We start from the raw sequence: 19466 nt of genomic DNA, 5'->3' as shown, positions 1-19466 counted from the left end.
TCAATGTCTTCATTATTGCAGTAATAATGGACTGATATATGGAGTGAATTGTCAAATCAAGACATGGCTCATCAATAATATCATGATTTGAATCATTGGATACATATATTAAAAAACTAAAAACTTTTAGATTCATTAATTTGATAATTCATACTACAGTCGAGTCTAAGACTAATTAAGAACTAAAATAACATTACATTGGAAAGTAGGAAATACATTAAATAACTTTAATCTTACTAAAGGAAAATCAGAAAATTACGTTGGAAATAAAACCTTAACTAGATCTCTCTTAAATTGTTGTTCTTCCTCATTTAAATCATTCTTTGATGAAAGCACCTTGAAGAACTCCAAGTTAATCTTCCTGTTTTTAATTGCAATTTTCTCCCTTTCTAGCCGGACCATCTCACTGTTGCTTTCCTTTTCATGATTAATCCTTTGGATCTCGACTTGAAGTTCATTGTTTTTCTCCAAATTTAATTTTTGGACTTGATCCATTCACTCTTGAAAGGCTTCTGCAGGCATGTTCAAAACTTTTCCCTTGCCTTTATTTTTGGTGAATCCGTCGTTTGGAGTAGTTGGGTCTCCACTGCTTGGCGTATTTGGCTCACTTGAAGTGGAGTAGTTGCCAGTTTCATTGATCCTCCACCTCTTTGAGCCACTTTCTTGATTAACTGTCTTCTTTTTGCAAGCTTTGACAGTATCTCCCATAGGCTTCCATACATCATTAAGCCTTAAAATTTCCCAACAGTGAAGCTTATTGAAGTCTGTTTTATTATCCTTTTTGTAGATTGCAAATGCAGTTTTCATGACGTCGTCATCAGACTCACCACTTTTCCGACGAGACTCTGCATGAGCATATGCACCAACAAATTTGGATACTTTTGCATGTATTCTTTTCCATTGGCTTTGTATTTGACCCAACTCTCTGTCAAATGGTAAGATATCAGACTCCTTGAAACTTTCAACTCCTTCTTCCCAGCATCGATCTCTATAACATTTAACTTCCTTAAATATTTTAGTAATTTTTGTCCAGAAGATACTTGTTGTTTGTTTAGTATTACTACCTTTATTTTGGCTTATTGTTAGCCACGCCTTCACGAGAACCTCTTCTTCACATGGCCTCCATAATTTCCTTGACCCTTTATCTTCTTCTTCGTTATTGTCATTATCCCGCTCAACCGATGCAGCTCGAGACCAATATGAACTACTGAAGTTCGGAAATGACCCATCACCTTGTGACTGCTGGAAATGTTGGGACATAGGAAATGATGCTTCATATTGAGAATAACTATAATTCTCATTCGAATTGTACATATTTTCTTGTGAATGTGGAGCAAATTGAGAGTGAGAAGGTGTATTTTAGAAACTCATATTATGTTGGGGGAATTGCTGGTTAAGTTGAGTAGGATACATCATATTTTGTAAGTTGTTTCCCATATGAAAATTTGGTTCAATTTGAGAATTGAGATCAATTTGGTAACTAGACGATTGAAAACTTTGATTAATATGAGGTTGTTGAGGTCTTTTGAATTTTGGAAGGTTTTTTTTTCTACCGGTTTTGGGATCCATAACTAATTTTAAGTAGGAGATAATTTATTTTTGTGGGGGTAGATAAATAAAGAAAGGAAACACATATGACTTCCAATAACAAAATAAGCTCAAAAATAAGATGGGTAAAAAACTAAAAATAGTTCAATATTGGTCTCTATTTATAGATAAAAAAAAATATAGTTGTTGGTGTCTTTTTTAAAAAAAAAAAAATTAAAACGGACAATATGTCCGTTACAAAAATTTGCAACGTTAACAATTACAAATAATCATAGCCGTTAGATTAGAGAAATGAGGGGGCGTTGGATGTCTGCCATGCAGCAGTAGTGGGGCCGCTCCATTTTCTTCTTCCTCTCCCCTTCCGCCATGTGGCGATGACCTACTCCTTGGCAAGATCATTGCAACGATCCGTTCGTTGCCTTCTCTCTTTTTTTCTTTTTTTTTTGTCTATCCTATTTCTTTATTCCCCTTTAATGTCTCTCTCCTCATGATCCAAGTTTGGGATCAATCAATGGGCATACTCTAACAGCTAAACTCTAAAATCTATTTGCCAAACAGGGTCAATTGTCTGAAAGTAAGAGACTTACGGGGTGTTTGTTTAGGGGGATTAGGGGGTGGGAATGGGATATTATATCCCTATAGGTAGATATCCCATGTTTGTTTGAGGGGATATCTAAATTCCCATGTGAAGGGGAATGGGATTAAAACCCCTCTTATCCCACCAAAATAAGACATGGGAGGGGGCAGGTATTATGAGGGGGATTATTTTTGGTTATGTTAAAAGACAAATTTACCCTTCATTAAAATATACTTCATTAATATTGCTTGCTCTTCTTTTGCTATCCTTCATTAAAATGGGTAAATTTGTAATTTAACAATATATTCCCTACTTGATCCCACTAACCTACCAAACAAGGGATTGGGATATATTTAATGAATTCCCACCTTCTAACTCCCATTCCCAATCCCATCCTTTAATCCCCAAACTCTCAATCCCTCGTACCAAACGCCCCGTTAGTTCCTGTCCAGATCGCAACTAGTTGAAACTGAACATAACAACCCCTAGTAGATATTAAGGAATAAGGGCACCACAAACTTTTCACTTTTCTATTCCTCCTATTTGTTTGGCTGCAAAGAGTTTGCTATCTATCTTTTTTCTTTGCACTTTCATTGCTAATATTTCAGCATTTCACTATCTGATTCCCATCCTCTACAACAGGAAAAGTAAAATGGATCGGATCTCCTTTCTGAAAGCTGCAGCGCCATTCATGGTGATGATAATAGTAGAGTGTGTTGAAGTGGGTTTATCTACACTAAGTAAAGCAGCCATGTTAAAAGGGATGAGCAACTTCGTTTTCATCGTTTATTACAATGCTCTCGGTACCCTTATTCTTTTACCTATTTTCTTCTACAACAATTTCAGGTTCAATTTCATATTTTTAAAAAAGTAATTTTCTTTGAACTTTAAGAAATTTGGTTCAATACATATTATTTTGCCTTAGCAAACATTGATTTATGCAGAGGAAAAGGAGTTCGGATCACTTTTTCACTCCTTTATAAATTTTTTCTCCTTGGATTAATTGGGTAAGTACTCCAATTTTGTGGTTGTTAATTACTTCTATATATATGGTGTATGTTCTAAATTTTAATTTAACTAAACATATAAAATTGCTGTTTTGTGATGATGGGATTTTGATATTCTCTAATATTTGGCAGGATTTGTTTGTTGCAGATATGTGCATATACTGGAATCAACTATAGTTCTCCAACTCTAGCAGCAGCTATTGGGAATCTTATTCCAGTTTTCACATTTATTCTAGCTGTCACTTTGAGGTGAGAATGTTTTAATTTTGTGGATTCTTATTGTAACCTTGTTAGTATTAACTGTTAGATGTTTTGACTGGAGTTTGGAATCATTGTCTACTGAACTAGTGTGAATTTCGTTTCTTTTAGACCAACATATGATGATAAAGTAATCAAAAATTCATCTGTTATTTCTAAAATTTGTTTAAAGGGTACATTTTGTTCAACTTACCTATATTTAGATTAAAAAAATTAAGAAAAGCTCATAAAAATTCAGAAATATTAAGAATAGGAAGAATTAGTTGGATCTAATAGACCCTAAGGCAAATTGAATGTTGGTCACAATAGAAGTTTGCTGATTGAGAATTCTGCTAGTAATCTTGTTATCTTGATGCTACTTTAAGATTGAGCAAACTGAAGGTATTGACTCAATAGTTGGTCTAAAAAAGACTGTCTTATGTTATTATATGAGCTAAAAGCGTCACGTGAAAATTAGCATAAACGAAAAGTGGCCTTTTCTAAGGTAAATAGTGAAATGATATTACAGTGAGACCATCTCATTTGAGAATTTCTATTGACTCAAGAAGAAGTTCTGTCAATATTGTTTTTACCTTGATTAAAAGAAATAAATTGGGCTTTATTTGGTAAAGTTGCATCATGAAAACTACAAAAGTTGTGTTTAATTTGTTGATTTATTAGTGTCATGGGGCCCATTGGTGTCTCAAGATGAATCACGCAGAGAAAATCATGTGGATATACAACACAGGGAGGAAATGTTATTGGATTGTTCTTAGTCTTCAATGTCATTTTTGGTCCTGATCATTTATAAGTCACACAAAGCACTCTACTAATTGTTTGGACTTATCAATTTCTAACATTCACAACACCTTTCATATGTGATAGCCAGTATCCACATGAAACACCTCTTTATGAGTACCATAAACAACTTATCTATTCATCTATAAATAGGCTAGACATGTTCTATAAACCAGCTGTAGATCTAAAAGAAAAAAGGTTTCTACATTAGGGTACACTAATAACAATTACATACACAAAAGTTCCAATAAAGGATTCTAGACATAAAACAAAACGAAGCATGCCAAGTGTGAAACAAGGTAACATGGACCAGATCCCTGCAAACCTTTTTGCATACTGCTGCCTGATAGACTGTGATGGCATCCATGCACAGTGCTGTTGGTGACGGTCTTAGCTTGTTCCTTCATTAACTTGCGCTTGTCTAATCCTAAACCTGCCGTGGACTTTTGATCTTACCTACTAAGGCAGAATTGGCTCAACACTCTTTGCTCATGAGACCTCTCTAGACCTCATCTTTTGTGGGCGGAGTGGTGACTCAAGTTTTGTAGTAGGTATTCATGCTGTTGATGTTGGTAGAAGTGTTATTAGATAGTGTTGATTAATCATAAATTATGTGGCAAACTATGAGGGGAACGTTTTTCACGTTCCATTGAAGAAACTTTTTCCACTTTCAATCCTAATCTTACTTTCTCCATTATGTATACAATTGTGTTAATTTTAACTTCATTTCTTGTGCTTGTTTCTCATAGTTATCTGCATAAATTTATTCATGCCTCTTTAAAAAAAAAAAGGGAACTTCATATTGTTTATTAACAATTGAAGGATGGAGAGACTCGATTTAAGGAACCCCAGCAGCCAAGCAAAATGCCTAGGCACCATCGTAGCAATATCAGGAGCAATGGTGGTGACTCTGTACAAAGGCCCGTCATTGATAACTCAAACACCTTCTGATGCTTCTAATAAGCTTCTTTCCGCGCCCTCAAATTGGACTCTTGGTGGACTTCTTTTGGCAATTACTTCCCTTCTGTCGTCAATAGGCAACATTCTTCAGGCAAATATTCCTCATTAGCAGAATAGTTACCCCGCTATTCTTCGGGATTTCGTTATTCCAAATTCCACTTTTAGAATCGCTGCACTGCACACAGATGTGATTCTCCTGCAAAGAGCTGACTCTGCATCGTTATTCCTGGTGTTTTAGGCAGCTACTGCAAAGGAATGTCCTGATGAAGTGACTCTGGTCTTCTTCTACAGCTTATTTGGGACGGTTCTATCTGCGGTATTTTCCATCTTTCTGGAGAGTGACCCAAATGCGTGGATGTTGCATCATAGAATTGAGATCATTGCTATCATATATGCGGTAAATATGTATTTCGGTACCAATATTATTTATATTTATACACACTACTTTCTGCTGTGTCTCTAGTACAATCGCCAATCTTGTCAGTTTTTGTTGATTGTAGGCAGTGTCAACCACTGTTTTCCGCAATACTGTAATTACATGGTGCCTACGTGAAAAGGGGCCTGTCTACGTAGTTACATACAAGCCCTTGGCAATTGTCATTGCAATGATCATGGGGTTGACGTTTCTAGGGGATAACCTTTATCTTGGAAGGTATGTTTAAAATTTAAATAGTTCTTTTTTTTTAGTTGAACTTTCTAGATAAAATTAATGAGCAGTATTTTGTTGATTTTGCCCAGAAAAAATCCTCATACAACTCAAAATCAATAGACAAGTAGTCTATAAACCTCTCTCTTTCCTCTTTCCTGAATAAAACGGGCAAGAAAAAGCTCTGATAACTGATAAGTAGTTGCGATGTTATACATGCTTACAGCATCAATATTATATACTACTCCCCCATCCCTAAAAGATTGTCCCACTTTTCTTATTAGTTTGTCCTTAAAAGATTGCTTTATAATTAGTTGCAATGTTGTATAGAGGCTTACAGCATCCATAAATACTACTAAAGCAGAAGCTACTGAAGTTGTTTTATCTCCAAAAGTTTCCTTCTAAACGAGTTGATTTCCCTCCTAAAGTCCCTAATAAATGCATCAGACTTTTATAAGTGACAATATTTGAAATATAAGTAGGGGCTTATTAGACATTGCTTAATATATGCTTGCATTTAGATATTTGATTATGTTGGATTAGTGGCCAACTGGCCATTTTGTAAATAGTTTCCTTAGAAGAATGATTTTTTGCATCTATATATTATAATCTAAGTCACTCATTTTAGCCAATACCTGAGGTGTTATAAATTGTCTGCAGTGTGATTGGATCAGCTGCCATCACGGCTGGATTTTACTCGGTCATCTGGGGACAAGCTAGAGAAAAGGATGATCTGGCTGCAAAAAGTGTCAGTAAGTTTGAGTCCACTTATGATCAAAATGCTCCTCTGTTGAAAAGCACTGATGACAGCATTTGTGGAAGAGCTTAATACAATTGTAACTGGTAAGGGCCAATGCCATGACAGACCACACTAAGCCTGAATTGCTATATGATATGACTTCAATTTGATTGAGATTACAGGTTACAAGTGGAAATTTTTCTGTAGTGCTAGTGCTTACCTCATTGTATGCTGTTTCCTACTGTATTCGCCTGCTTTTCCTGTCAATTCTACTATAATTATCAAATCAAGCAGGCATTCGCGTAATTCTTTTGAGCAGGATATTTCAGTGAATCCTTAGTAATTAACCTCTCTTCTCAATCATCTGGAACCAAACTTTACGAAAATTGTCTTGAGGATCTAATTGGTTGGATTACATTTTCAATGGAAAAAGAAATCTATGAAAATAATTTTCCTTGGGAGATTACAGTTGTAAATATTGTCCTCTGTTTGGTTCCTTACAAGAAACATTATAAATAAAGAAAAGAAAAATGAAAATGAGGGGATGGGGATGGATTGGAGAAGACAAAAAGTTTAGGGAGGAAATATGGCTTCCCTTCTTCTAGAAAAGGAAATGATCTCCATCCATGGAATAACTATTTTGCAGTTTTGAGAAAACTAGTTTTTAACCTTTACAAACAAAACAAAAGAAAATAGGAAATCCACTTTTCTAGGAGAGTGTTTTGTACACACTCTTGAAATCAACAAAATCCTTTCCAAGGATGATCTACGACCACTCTTGCTATCAAAATCTCACAATGTGATTCTATATTGAATGCGGTACTGTTTATAAAGGTTATAACCTCTTTCTAAGCGAAACTTAGAGAACCTTGCTATGCCATCTTCTCAAATCTGTACCAAGAAGAGCACCTCAAGTTTTTTTGTAAATTTATAATATTATGCAGTATGTATGGTTTGTTGTGTAAGACTATGAATAGATGTATGATGAGTAACCCATGTAGTTTACCCGAGGTCGAATATTGTGTTGATTATAAGCAGGGTCATTATAGTCAACAGCTTTTATGACCATTGCCTCACGCCTTCCATCCTGTTCTTGAACTGCTCCAAATACGATCTCACTCTTATCAGACCCCTTCTCACAAGAAGTCTTTGGATTAGATGCACTCTTCCTTGGCTGCTGCTTCTGCTTCTGTTGCTGTGGCGGCTGCTGCTGCTGCAGCTGTTGTTCCTGCTGCACCTCCTGTTGTTGATTCTTCCCTTGATTCTGATGAAACTCAACATCCCGCCCCTCATAATAAGCCTGGTTTTGTCTCAGTTGAGGTTGGGGATATGCTTTTCTCATGATAGCTGTCCGAGCTTCTAATCCCGGGGGCCCATCTTCATCTCTCATGGCATAACTATTTTGCATAGACCAAGGATCTTGGTGCCTGTTTAGGTGCTGGAAATGTCTCTGTTCTGGATGTCGTGGTTTCTTCTTTCTGAATCCCGAAAATAGAAACCCAGCAAAGACTTCAGCCACTGAGGAACTGGCATTGATTATGAGTCTGCCAAATGAGAAAAATAATCCTTCGTCGTCTTCCTCAAATTCATCATCTGCTGGTGGAATTAATGGAGGCCTGACTGATATTGGAGGTCTCTGATATGGTACCGTGATTGCTTGATTATTCATCTGCATTCTTGGATCCTGGAGGACAAGAAAAAGTCCACAAAAAAATAAGTTGGTAAGAGTTGATTAGTCATGGGAGGTGATTGACTACTGTAATGTTTCAAGGTTTTACTCTCTTAGGAGAAAATAAGGCCTGCACTCTCTGCTTGACCAATGCTAACATGTATCCAGAGAACGCAGTTGCAATAAGTACTGCCACACCTGTAGTGATGAGAAAATAAAACATGAATGTTTGGTTTTATAGTTAAAGATATACTTTCTATTCTTAGCACCACAATCAAATTAGTCACTAAAAGTGAAGAAGCTGTTCCAAGTTTTTTTTTTACTCTTTTCGAAATATTGACAAGAATAATCGACACTATTAGTTATTATAGAATAACCTCAACTGGGCAATGTCATTCAAAATTATGGAATGTGATTAGCTTTTTGTAAGAGTAGTCTTGGCTATACCTATATAAAAGTTTTCGTCGTGCTGCTGCTCATGTTGAAGTTCATCTGGCTGCTCATAAGAACAATCAGAATCGTGGAGTTGGATTTCTCGGATTGCTTGGTTTCCTCTATCCGTGACCAGGAGAGAGCAGCTACTTCTTACATAGATCAAGTCGAAATCATCAGAAAATTTTGCATCTTCACTCGCTCCATCCATGTGAGCTCCTCCATGGCTCCATCTTCCTCCGGCTATTGTAGTAATTCCTTTACCAAAAATAAAAAATTATTTTAAAATTATTAATATGCATGCATAGATTCCATTTCCCTAGAATTGTGTTTGGTTAAGGCTCCGTTTGGTAGGGCGTAAAACGTTTTCCCGGAAAACCGTTTTCCTCTATTTTTAGTTTTACATTGTTTGGTTGGCAAAAGAGTGTAAAACCATTTTCCCTTGGGGTAAAATTACTCTCCCAATGATGGAAAACCATTTTCCTTTCAAAATGAAGGGAAAACTATTTTCCTTCTCTCTCTTGTATACTCTTCTCACTACCTCCTTACTTTCCTTTTCATTTCATCATTTTTCTTACATCGAACCAAACAACGGAAAATTAATTTTGGAATTGTGTTTTCCATTGTAAATTGTTTTCCATGAAAATCATTTTACACAGAAAATGTTTTACGCCCTACCAAACGGAGCCTAAGCGTGGGAAGTTGAACTTCGCTTGAATTTGCATGTACTACTACTACCTACGAACTTCTATTTCTTGGAATGTATAAAAATTTTGCGTAGGTTCACTGTAGCAAGTAGAACTTTCCTCGAGAAGGCATTCTTGAATTAATTTTTGTTCGGATTTTTCCACCTCATAAACTTTTGCAGCATATTAGGTTCATTTTTAGTAAAAGAAAGTAAGATAAGAAAAAGAAATGGAAGAGAAAAATACCTTAATTTTTTATGTTTGGTATAAATGTTCACTTTCCTTCCAAAATTCCCCCACTTTCGGGAGGAAAGGAAAGTAAAATGTTGTTAAAGAGTCTTTACTTCTACTTCCTTTCATTTTAATTTTTTTTTTTAACCAAACATTGAAAACTAACAAATTTCCTTGCCTTTCAGACTTCCTTTATTTTTTTCCCTTCCAAATCCTTTCTACCAAACAAGCTATTAGATCGCTTATTTTTTCATGGCATGGAAGCAAAGACTATCAATATACAAAAGGGTACCTGTGTCACTGATTTTCCTGATGGCCATATTCATGGTGTCAGCTATGTAGATGTTTCCACTGTCATCAACAGTTAGGCCTTTGGGGTTATACATTCTTGCTTCTCTTAGTTTCCCATCTACATGCCCTGTGTACCCTTCTGGTGATCCAACTACATGTTTTGGCCTGCTATCTGAAAAGTTATAAGCTCAAATAATAAGTGAAGGGAAGGGATACAAAAGTCATGTAAAAATATAATATGATCTAGCATGTCAATAAAAAACGGAGCTATTGATTTCTATTGTCCATTTCCATATAATCCATTATGCATTTGTTTTTTTTTTTTTTTGACGGGCATTATGCATTTGTTGTTGGACTAGTTTTATTTCAATCAGATGTTAATTGTGTTCGGTACATTTTAGATGAGTCGGGTACGAATTGAATCAATTATGCTATAGAGAAAAAATCGGGGATTCTTAAATATCACCCTCAAATTACTTAAAATGGCCCCAACTCCACTCCTAAAGTACCATTATATCCTTACTATATTTTTTTTTGATTCTTTTACTCCAACATAACTCATCCTCTAATTCATTCTCTCTCATCTTCACCATCACCACCGACGAGCAACATCGACAATCACCACTGACGATCAACACCAACGAGCACAAAATTCCGGCGAGCTGAACATTTTTTAACGAATTTCATGGGGCTAATTTGTTGCCTGCACGTTGGTCCTATGGATACAACGTCTGGCCTGGACGTTGTGTCCATGGGGCCAACGTGCAAGCCACACGTTTGGCCCATGGACACTACGTCCAGGCCAGACATTGTGGGTAGGCCACACATTAGCCCCATGTAATTCGTTAAAAAAAATTGTCTTGTCAGTTATGTCGTCGGAAGACATTGTTTTTGTCGTTAGTGATCGTCGGTGGGTTGGAGGTAGCAGTTGCTGGTTAGTGATTTTAGGTGGTGGTGGAGAGAGTTGTAAAAGCAGCCAAGGATATAATGGTATATTTACATAATAATTAGGGCGATTTTAAGTAATTTCAAGACGATGAATAGAAGTATAGAAAAAACCAACACTTCATTTCGGGTGTATATCTTTCTATTACTAGTAATAAGGATCGAGTAATTGTTTTGTCTTTGTTATAATGAGATTCTGGTGTATGTGGCATATGAGTTGTTTGAATTGGATTTGCTTCAGGTTGAATTGATAGTTGGAATTCGATGTCCTGGCCCAAATTCAAGTCTACTCATATTCTCTTCTACGGTTGGTATGAACATTGGCGGATCTAGAAAATATATTTAGTGGGGTCAAAATAAAATTGAAGAAATTTAAGGGGTCAAATAGTTAAATTTATAAGGAAGTACACCAAAATTTCAAAAAATTTAGGAGAAAATTTCGTACTTTTAGGTATGTGGCTCCGCCATTGGGTATGAAAATCAATCTATTTGTAACTTTTATATTTTTAGTTTCGATTGGGTCATCTGTTCAAGCCAAATGTGAGTTATCTAATTCCGGTTATAATATGGGAAGTCGACTTATATTCTCTTCTACAATTGGTATGAGAGTCAATCTGTTTGCAACTTTTATATTTTTACGTTGATGCAAGTCATCTAGTTTCGGTTATGATATGGGTATGGATCAAGAAATGTTAGGTTACGTAACTTAGGTTGGGTTGATTTTCCGGTGAGCTCTGATGATGTAACTTGTAAGTTGTAAGTAGTGGTTCTCTTTTGCTTGACAAAGAAATAAGCAGAAAATTGTGTTTTTTCTATAAGTTATAGTGTGGTTATCAAACGTTATCTTTTTAAAGAGTATATGTGATAGGAATTGGTGAATTATCTTTTTAATTAACAGTTTGTTTGGTAGAAAGAATTTGAAAGGAAAAGAAAGAAAGTAGAAAGAAATTTGTTACTTTTCAATGTTTGGTTCATTAAAATTAAGTGAAAGAAAATGGGAGGAATTGGAAGGAAAGACTCTTTAATAAAATTCCACTTACCTTTCCTCCCAAAAGCGAGGAAGTTTGGGAGGAAAGAGAAAATTTATACCAAACATGGAAAGTTAAGATTTTTTTCCTTTCTCTTCCATTCTTTTCTTTTCTCTTCCCTTCCCTTCCCTTCCTTTCTCTTCTCTTCCTTTCCTTTTCTAAAAATGAACCAAACACACTGTAAAGGAAATAAGAAGCTAAATTGTTTTTTATTGATAAAGATAGAGTGTGGGACAAACAGGGAAAGAAAACTAACACTTCATTCGTTCTTTTTTAATTTCAAGTTTCATATTAATTGCAATATTTCTTTATTTGGTAACCTTTTCTTTTTATCTCTCTCCTATCATATGAGCTCCACTTTTTCTATATCTTTATCTTTCTCCTATTCACATAGGTTTCTTAAAAGGATGTGCCAGTGTGGTATTTTAGAAATCAATATATATATATATATATATATATATATATATATATATATATAATATATATATATATATATATTATATATATATAATAATATAATATATATATATATATATCATTAGTTTTTTTACAAAAATAGAGTTCTACATAGATTTAAATAATACATATAAAAGTTCTAGATAAGCTAAAATTAGAGTTTGGTTTCGAATGAACAACCTAAATTATTATAATATGTAAATTGTGTATAACTTTTGCTACGTAATTCAAAATATTATAATTATTGTTCCACTGAATAGTGCTCGAAATATATTTCGAAATAAGATCCATTTATAATATAGTTATACACAACTTCTGCAATAGAGAGCACCACGTAGGATTGTCATATCATTAATATTTATTTTGAATGTTTTAAAAAATAGAGTTTTACATATATTTAAATACATAAATAGAGTTTTGGATCACGAGAAATTAGAGTTTCGTTTTGAATTAACAACCTAAATTATTATATTATGTAAATTGAACATAACTTTTGCTACATATTTTTTAACATTATAATTTTTTAACATTTGAGAGTGCTTGAAATATACTTCAAAATAAGATTATTTAATCGTTCTCTTAGATAAATAGTACCTCCGTTCCTTTTTAATACATTACAATATAGTTTTACAACTCATGAAAATGTATTAAAATAGATGAATGGTAATACATTATTTAATCTTTCTCTTAGATAAATACTACCTCCGTTCCTTTTTAATAGTTACACTTACACTTTTCACGCATGCCGATGCACTACTTTGAGCCTTTATATCTCTAATTTTGTATTTTTAAAAAAAATACAAAAAGTCGATATTCTAAAAGTACATATTGAGATGAATCAAACAAGACCTCATATATATATGACTATATTTTCTCTTAACCATAAATCACAAATGATAGTAAAAGGGAAATTTTGTGAATAGTATCAAAAGTGGAAGTGTAACTATCAAAAAGGAACGAAGGTAGTATAATAGCTATAACTATGGTGTACTATATGTGACATTGTGACTATAACATTTCATCATAGGTCCAATGTACAGATTAAACATGTTGTCTTTCATAACCTCAACCTTACCATTCCGGATGATCTAGAGTTTTAATAATATTCTACAACGTAGAGTTACATATGAACCATATATTTTAAAATTAAGGGCTTATATTGGTGGAATGGGGGAGAAATAAGGAGGTGGATTTTGATGAGAAAAAATAGAGAGGGTTTCAGAAAGATAATATATGAACCATTGATTTTTTATTCAATGGTTGATATTGCTCAAACTCTACATTATAGAGTTCTTTTAGAACTCTAGAGGATCTAAACACCAGCCTTTCTCAACTGAACCAAAACTATTTAATATTGCAACAAAATTTATTAAGGAAACTTTGTTGCTACAATAAAAATTAAAATGTATAGCGATAATGTTACAAATATATATATTAGAGTTTTTGATGATGAAAAATTAGAGTATGATTTTAAAAAAACAACCTTAGAATACTATAGACAACTCTACTTAATCATGACTTGTCATTCTTTTCAATTTTAATAATTTTTAAAAAATAGTGTTTGACATAGATATAAATACATATAAGGTACTTTTAATAAGTGAATAGTACACTATGATTTTAAATAAACAACCTAAATAATTCAACTATGTAAGTATAATTTTTGCTACCTAATTCGCAATATTATAATCTTTTTACCATCGAAGAGTGTTCAAAATATGTTTTGAAATAAGTTCAATATATAATATAGTTTTACTACTTATGAAAATATACTTATCTAGATGAACAATAACGTATTATTTATTCTTTATTTTGAATACATATAAAAATAACTATAAAAATAGCGTATTATATGTGACAATAACAATTATCTCTTTGAAAAACATAATTTTAAAAATTGAGTTATATAAATATAAAACATACATACATATAGTTTTAAACATATAACATACCATGATGGAATTACATGAAGAATCAAATGAAAATTTATCAACGACATTGCAGATGTATTAAGCAATTGACTAATTATTATATTTCTAGAATATTTATTATATACATAATTGTTTATATTTTTCTTTTTCATATATCTATATGTCATATCTTTTTTTTTTCTCAACGAACTTAATTCTACTAAAACTAATTGGGAAATCAAGGTTCAAGTTTCTAGATTATTTGAGATCGCAGATCATAAAAAAAGAGGAAGTTTGATAAGTATTGATATGGTTATGATTAATGAAGATATTTTTCTCTTAAAATAGTATTTTCAATTATTAATAGAGGTTACTTTTATATTTAATTTATTTTATTCATGATACCATTTTTATGATCTTCTTTTTGGCCTTTTCATCTTCTATTCTATATGCCTTAGTGTTTATGTGCTACATTAAAAGTTGAAGTTGTGGTTGTAACTCATATTTTTTTCTCTATTCATTATGTCCTACTTCTATTAAATTATTACTCTCTACTTTCTTAAAATATCATTCAAGTATGTTCCATGTTAAAATTGTGTTAGCTATTGTTTGTCATACCAATAATTGGGATACTTTTTAATAATAGACTTAGCTACAATATTTAGTTGAACACTAAAAAATATAAAATTTATATATCACAATAACATATCTAGAAATTAGAGTATGATGACAAATATTTTTGCTGTCTTTTCTTACCGCAACAATGGACTTGGGCATGGTTTTAAGAGAATTAGAAAAATAGGGAATTTAGCATAGAGGGGTTAACTAGAGTAGGTGATAAGCAAATCTTTAATAAAGTAAATAATAACTTTATGAGGCAATTTGGTTAACATAAAGTAAAGGCAATGTTTGATTTAGTCTTGATTCAGCAAATACAAGAGGGTTGTGCTGTATTGTTCGATCTGGTTCATTGTAGTTTTTCCGAAGACGAATTTGATTTAGTCTTGTTTAATTGTATCTTGTTTTACTTTAATACCTATTGTAGATGCCGTTTGGCCTTCAATTAATGAAATTTCTCTTTCAAAAAAAAAAAAAAAGTAAAGGCAATGTTGTCAACTATAGTTGCTGATTTTTTTCACCAAAAGTAGAATGGTTCCAATAAATGAAACTACCATTGTTGCAATAAAAAAAAATTTGAGGAAGTATATAAATACAATGGTGTTGAAAAATCTCAATTCAAAGCAATAAAAAAAATCAATAATGTTAACAAAAAAATTTAACAGCTCGTGCATACGGGTTTCAAAACTAGTAATTATAAATTGGAGGAAGTATAATAGAGGTGTAATTATGCTAAAAATAAAAGTGTTCAAACTGATTTAAAACAAGGAAAATGATATACATAGCCCTTAGGGCTATGTATAAAAAGTTTAAAATAGAAATAAAAATTTAAATCAAGCATTTATTATCTCAAATGATGTGAAATTTTGTCATAAATTCATAAACTATTTCCATTTTAAGACATGTATTAGGGCTACATATAACATTACCCTTAAAACAAATACAAAATGAAAGTATTGAATATTCTGAAAGAGAGGGAATTTCTGTTAGTTTAAATTTTCAATGAACATAAATGGCCATTTTAGGCAAAAGGTATCCTTGTTTCCTGTCCGAAAAGCAGAAGGATCACTATCAAATTATCCATGCAGAATGTTTTTTTTTTTTTTTTTTTTAACAAAAGAACAACATTTTAATCATTAAAGAAAAGATCGTAGCAAAAATCTAGTTACAATGAAAGTAAAGGGTAATGTTTTCTAAATTCCCAGGAAGATTGAATTAGTTTCACCAAAATTGAAAATAAAGAAGCTTATAATTGTACTTTCACAAAGTGGAGTCTTCTTCCAAACTAAAGTAAACCGACAATATCTTCTTGAAAGTTGGTGATGACATAATTTCAAGTTCTGTAACAGACATATTGCTTCTAAGAATCCATGAAAAACCACGACGCAAGTTTCAACTTTAACCCTTGAACAAGGCTACTAATATGCTCTTCAAACTGATCATAGTTTATCGAACCTTTTACACTAATTATTCTTGAACTTGCTAAATGTTTATAATTGATTAGGAGTATCTTATGCTCCCTGGCCTCCACCCGAAATAATTGTCATAGCATGTCGATTCTTTAAAATTGATGAATTAATATATATTAATATGGCTTTACTGAAAATCCCTATGCAATGATTAATCTCTTCTTATTTTCGGGTAAGGTTGGACCTATCCCCATATACCTTTTTATCCTAACGGCCCGTTTGGTAGTCGTTAATAAATTGCGGTAATGAGAATGAATTTTAAGTGTAATTTTATTAGGGAAATACCATCAAAATCTCCATGGGGAGGCATTTTTTCTCCATGGACAAACAAGCTCACCCTTAAACTTGTGTTTTTGTCTCCAAGGGGAAGCAATTTTCATTACCACTCATTACCACCCTACAAGGTGGTATTGGATGGGAATGAAAATTCAAGAAGGAAAGTGGACACTTTAGGATAAATTAGCATTACCATGATAATGGACAATGATATTTTTCACAAATTTACATACAAATTCATTCCCATTACCACCATTTATGACCAACTACCAAACGGGCCGTAAGAGTAATAACTAGTTGCTTCTAATACTAAAGGCTCGTTTTATTCGGCATAAAACAATTGAACTCAACTAAATTGAACTAAAATGAATAGTGATATGTGAGAGTGAAACTATTGTTCAAAGCTAAACTGAACTGAATTGAAAATAAGTTGGGAAGAACCGACAAGATTAAGTTAGGGATCAACAAAAAATATGAATTATACACTCATTTTGCCGCACTTCTAAATCTTTCATACAAGTATGGACTTTAAATCAGTTTGAACACTTTTAGGGGTGAGATTGCTTGCCCATGGAAAAAAATGTCTCCCCATGGAGATTTTAAGGGTCTTTTCCTAATAAAATTACACTTAAAATTCATTCCCATTACCACAATTTATTAACTACTACCAAACGGGCCGTAAGAGTAATAACTAGCTGCTTCCAATACTAAGGGCTTGTTCTATTCGACATAAAACAATTGAACCGAATTGAATTGAACTGGACTGAACTGAATTGAACTGAAATGAATAGTGATATGTGATATGTGAGAGTAAAAGTATTGTCCAGAGCTAAACTGAACTGAACTGAATTGAATTGAACTGAATTTAATTGAATTAAATAGAACTGAATTGAATTGAATTGAACTACACTGAAAATAAGCTGGGGATAACAGACAAGATTAAGTTAGGGATCAACAAGAAATATGAATTATACATTAGTTTTGCCACACTTTAAAATCTTACATACAAGTAGGGACTTTGATATTCTGTTTTAATCCCGGGATTCTTAATCTTTTTTGCTCATGGTTTGTGGCTGTTGTGACATGATTTTCCTATCGTTTAAGTCAAAAACCGCTACGCTGAAATTCCCGCATAATGACCCAACCATAATTGAATTTCATATAGTCATTTTTTTGCTTCAGATATTCAAAAAAGTTATTGTGAGTGTGTGAATACTGTTTTCACATAAAGAGAACAATATCTTTTAGTATCATACCTGAATACTCGTGTACATAATTAGGAATGTAACATGGGTAAAGTAGTGACAAAAAGATCTTGGTGTGTATATAGGAGAACGACCCACAGATTACTTGTAAGTTGATTAAACTATCTAATACTGTAAGTATGAAAATATGGATCCCCAATTAAAATTTGTTTCGATACATTATTAAGCTCCATTGATAAGTTAAACAAAACTTACATCGGGATAATGGTGTTGAAATCTTGTAGAGATTACTGTTAGCAGAATCCAAGACTAGAAGCTCTCCTGTTGGAGATACTTCAATAGAATAAGGCTCAATCCCAGCCTTATTCCCGTCGAAAACCGTCTCTACCGTATATCCAGCCTCAAATTTCATCAATGATCGGGTGGAAACAGCTGAAAGTAAAGCACATTTCCATAAGAATATTAAATGTCGTATAAAATTGTCAAATTTACACTAATATGCACTACAATTAACATAAGAGGAAAACAGAGGATAGTTGAACTTAGTTAAATGTTTGCATTCGTGAAACCCCAACCGAGTGCTTAATTCATGCCTGAAATGACTAGGACTTGAGGTTCCAATGAGATTTGAACCCATGACTTTTATGTCATGCTGACTTCGATACCATGTTAAACGACCAACTCAACCAAAAACTTAAGCTGATGATTGAAGTCCCAAGAATAGTTTAATATTCTATCACCCACCTATTTCCGTGCTACATATTAGTCATTAGAGAAGCAGTTATTCTAACCTTTGTCTGATTTGAGGACTGGAGCTCTTAGAGACCAAAGCCATTTGAAAAGAGTAGACATTGCATTGGTGACTATCCCTGCAACTATCCCTAATACCACACATACAAGATAAAAGCAAGGATTTCAGAAATGACATAAAAATTAGAAAAAAAAGGGAGTTTCATCTCAGTGAATGAAAAAATATTTACTTGCAGGAGGAGATGCAGAAACTAATGAGACATCATCATTGAAAATAATCAGGCATATGAGAAGAGAAATAACCCATTTATTAGGCATAATTTTTTATGTTTCAATAAGAAACTGGTATGTACAATATTAATGTAGGTTCAAAGATGTTTAGACGGATAAAAGCAGGAAAAGAAAACAAAGGGAAGGTAAAATATAGAAGCTTGAAGAATGAGAAATAGAGAAAGAGAGAAACTGTTGCAGAAACTAAATGTTGGGACTAAAAAGAAGGAAAAGGGATTAGAAGAGCTTTAATGTTTGGCAACTCAATAACAAAAAAAAAAAAAAAAATATCAAAGCCCAATTTATCTTTTTTACAGGAAAGCCCAATTCTAAAACAAGTCCTAGTTTTATCTGCATTATTAATTGACAATCTATCGGCTTCACTACTGTATAAATGATCCAAAAGAGAGATGAACTGGCCATTGCCTTGACAGGGTCGAGCTATTCATGGAACGACTCATTTGGCCCGTTAGTGCGCTTGGACAATAATTTTGAAAAAAGAAGTAAATATGGCCAGGCTATGTATTCGATCTGTTAATATTAAAAGGGTTATGCTATATGTAGTCCTTAGGGTTGCATACAAGACATAAATACACTGCTTAAAATGAAAATAAGTTGTGAATTTATGGAAAAATTTTATATCAACTGATGTAATAAATGATCAATTAATGCAACTTATTTCCATTTTTAGCTTCTTATATATTAGGGTTGCATATAG

The 19466-nt window shown here is 33.1% G+C and overlaps 3 protein-coding genes across 6 annotated transcripts; 1 reads left to right on the top strand and 2 right to left on the bottom strand.

Moving 5' to 3' along the window:
* Window positions 1-495: 495 nt before the first annotated feature.
* Window positions 496-1314, bottom strand: LOC104884883 (glutathione S-transferase T3-like). The gene has a single exon (XM_010669587.2). It carries the CDS (start codon window positions 1312-1314, stop codon window positions 496-498), a length of 819 nt encoding a protein of 272 aa, XP_010667889.2.
* A 1325-nt stretch (window positions 1315-2639) lies between these two features.
* On the top strand, window positions 2640-8431 carry LOC104884880 (WAT1-related protein At5g40230). 4 transcript variants are annotated; one of them, XM_048638911.2, is made up of 8 exons: window positions 2640-2971; window positions 3070-3132; window positions 3265-3381; window positions 4990-5218; window positions 5366-5524; window positions 5628-5779; window positions 6434-6616; window positions 7671-8431. In XM_048638911.2, the coding sequence occupies exons 1-7, from the start codon at window positions 2778-2780 to the stop codon at window positions 6600-6602; spliced, it is 1083 nt and encodes a 360-aa protein (XP_048494868.1). In that variant the 5' UTR covers window positions 2640-2777; the 3' UTR covers window positions 6603-6616; window positions 7671-8431. The 4 variants fall into 4 exon arrangements, with proteins under 4 accessions (XP_048494868.1, XP_010667883.1, XP_057248546.1 ...); XM_010669581.4 differs by having other exon boundaries at window positions 7641-8431; XM_057392563.1 differs by having other exon boundaries at window positions 7551-8431.
* Window positions 6478-19226, bottom strand: LOC104884881 (uncharacterized). The gene is made up of 7 exons (XM_010669585.4): window positions 18709-19226; window positions 18520-18609; window positions 17984-18160; window positions 9823-9993; window positions 8629-8871; window positions 8291-8379; window positions 6478-8196 (listed from the first exon to the last, which is right to left on the bottom strand). The coding sequence occupies exons 1-7, from the start codon at window positions 18794-18796 to the stop codon at window positions 7480-7482; spliced, it is 1575 nt and encodes a 524-aa protein (XP_010667887.1). The 5' UTR covers window positions 18797-19226; the 3' UTR covers window positions 6478-7479.
* Window positions 19227-19466: the final 240 nt, after the last annotated feature.

This window comes from Beta vulgaris, chromosome 2, assembly GCF_026745355.1.
Source record: "Beta vulgaris subsp. vulgaris cultivar EL10 chromosome 2, EL10.2, whole genome shotgun sequence".
Taxonomy (NCBI): Eukaryota; Viridiplantae; Streptophyta; class Magnoliopsida; order Caryophyllales; family Amaranthaceae; genus Beta; species Beta vulgaris.
Note: the sequence above shows the minus strand (reverse complement) of the source record. Positions and strands in the feature narration are given on the sequence as shown.